General features: G+C 47.4%; 1 protein-coding gene across 1 annotated transcript; it reads right to left on the bottom strand.

Annotated features, from left to right (window-relative positions):
• Positions 1–683: 683 nt before the first annotated feature.
• PGK2 (phosphoglycerate kinase 2) lies at positions 684–1,937 on the bottom strand. The gene has a single exon (NM_001083594.1). It carries the CDS (start codon positions 1,935–1,937, stop codon positions 684–686), a length of 1,254 nt encoding a protein of 417 aa, NP_001077063.1.
• Between the last annotated feature and the right edge of the window lie 735 nt (positions 1,938–2,672).

Below are 2,672 nucleotides of genomic sequence, written 5' to 3' on the forward strand. Positions count from 1 at the left end.
TAAACAATCTGCTTTAAAAATAAAACAATTACTTCTTTATTTCAAACCTGGATTTAATGTGTAGCTCCCATTCTAATGCATTCACTCTTGTGCATTCACACGCACACACATAATTCCTTCCTTGGGTTTAATTTCTTTCCTTTTTTAATTTCCTGGGTTTAATAAGTATCTTTTACTCCTCTTCTTTCACATTTAGTAAGAAATTTCCTCTTAGGAGAGCTTCAGTGGTACCCCATGAGTTCTTACATGCACTTACTTTTCTCAGTTTACTTGGGCACTTTTGTTATTTAATAGTTTGTTAGCTTCACTGCACCCTTCCTCAACAACTTGGGATTTGTCTTATTTCCATGTTTCAAGCAGTGAAACAATAACAAAGCTGGACTAAAATAAAGAGAGAGAGAAATTCAGCTTATTCAACTCACTTTAATAGGCAACTCACTTCCCACGAATCACAATGGTAAAGTTCAAGTGAGATCTTAAAGGGAGTTGGGCAAATGCATGACAGAACTAAAATGAGTTGCCTGGCTGTGCTGATGTTAAGAGTTCCTGATAGCCCAGCCCTTGGCCACTCCCTGGGTCTTAATACAGGGGTAGATTTTAACAGAAGTCAAGTTGAGATGTAAAAGCATCAAGTTTACTTAAAGGCTGCAGGCAGGAAGCTGTAGGAAGGAACACTTTGTCAACTACAGGTTGCTGAGAGCATCCACTCCAGGAAGGATTTTACCTTCCAGAAGCTCTAGACTGGCACCTCCTCCAGTGCTCACATGACTGACTTTATCTTCGGTGTTCCATTTAGCACAGCAAGTAGCAGTGTCTCCACCTCCTATAATGGTGATACAGCCCCTGGAAGTGGCTTTCACAATTTCATCCATGAGGGCTTTGGTTCCCTTAGCAAAGGCATCCCATTCAAATACCCCTACAGGTCCATTCCACACAATTAGTTTGGCTTGGGCCATCACTTGAGCATACTTCTTATTAGTCTCAGGACCGCAGTCCAAACCCATCCAGCCGGCAGGTATGCCTGATGCTACAGTGGCTTGGCCAACCTTAGCATTCTCCTCAAACTTGTCAGCAGTAACAAAATCAACAGGAAATGTAATGCGCACACCATTCTTATTGGCTTTGGCCATGATATCTTTGACAATCTTGGCTCCCTCTTCATCAAACAGGGAAGCACCAATCTCCATGTTGTTAAGTACCTTAAGGAAGGTATAAGCCATTCCACCACCAATAATCATCTCATTGACCTTGTCCAGCATATTTTTGATGAGTTGGATCTTGTCTGCCACTTTGGCTCCACCAAGTATAGCCAGAAAGGGTCTCTCTGGGTTTTCCAAGGCTTTGGCAAAGTACTCCAGCTCCTTCTTCATCAGAAATCCAGATGCCTTCTGGGGCAGATTTATTCCCACCATGGAACTGTGGGCTCGGTGAGCAGTGCCAAAAGCATCATTGACATAGACATCCCCGAGCTTGGACAGTGATGCCCGGAAGGCTTCTATTTTACCTGCCTCAGCTTTAAGCTTATTTCCAGAAGGATCTTGGCCCTTCCCTTCTTCCTCCACATGAAAGCGCAGGTTCTCCAGCAGGATAACTGAACCAGTAGCTGGGTTGGCACAGGCTTTCTCCACTTCTGAGCCCACACAGTCCTTCAGGAACAGAACATCCTTGCCCAGCAAGGATTTGAGCTCAGCAGCAACAGGCTCTAAAGAGTATTTATCAGGCATGGGAACACCATCAGGTCGACCTAAATGACTCATAAGAACTACTGACCTGGCTCCATTATCCAGGCAGTACTTGATGCTTGGGATGGAAGCCTTGATTCTCTGGTTGTTTGTAATCTGGTTCTTCTTCATGGGAACGTTGAAGTCTACTCTCATGATGATTCGTTTCCCTTTAACATCTAGTTTGTCCAAAGTTAACTTCTTAGAAAGAGACATCTTGGCAATACAAAGACATAGGCTGACACCTGGATCCCCAGGACTGAAGAACCACTTTACTGCTGCTGGTCGTTGGGGCAGGTGGTGTGTTCTAACTCCGGTCCCTTTGGCCCGCCCCTTTCTTCTCAGCACTAAGCATCCCACACACAGCCATGATTAGACTAGGGAAAGGAAATCTGGTTCTGCGATTGGTCAATGGTCCTGTCAATCTGGATTTGGAATACATTGTCTGACGCATACTCAAACCGTCAGGGCAGAAGGCGAACCTGGAGTAGTGGTACTTAGTTTAGGGTGACAGGGAGAGGAAGAAACTGGAATAGGAATGGTCCTGCGAGGCAGCGTGGGGCGACCGGCGCTGCGCTGACCCCAGGTGGGTAGTGCGCCCACTTCCCCCCGGTCGGTGGCTGCTGGCAGCTCGGCCGCCGTCCCTCCACCTCGAGTCTAGGAGCTCTGGGCCCCACTCTGCCGTTGCCTATGAGGATTCAAGCTTCCCGGCGGCGCACCCAGGGGCAAAAGCATCACCACTAGCATGAGGACATCACTGGACGTCAGCCCCGGGAGACTGTCCGACATCAGTCCCCAGTTCCTGCAGCTCATATCCTTGGTGGACGAGGCCCCAGGGATTAAGGAAGATCTGAAATGGTGGCACTCGGTGGAGGACTTACCAGCGGGCCCATGGGACTCACGTTTATCAAGGAGTGGATCCTGCGCAGCACTGCCTACTGTGGCTACCAG

This window comes from Equus caballus, chromosome 20 (genome assembly GCF_041296265.1).
Source record: "Equus caballus isolate H_3958 breed thoroughbred chromosome 20, TB-T2T, whole genome shotgun sequence".
Taxonomy (NCBI): Eukaryota; Metazoa; Chordata; class Mammalia; order Perissodactyla; family Equidae; genus Equus; species Equus caballus.

Bases quoted from the DNA above. Each gene is read 5' to 3' on its own strand.
- PGK2 (NM_001083594.1), bottom strand. From the start codon at position 1,937: ATGTCTCTTTCTAAGAAGTTAACTTTGGACAAACTAGATGTTAAAGGG.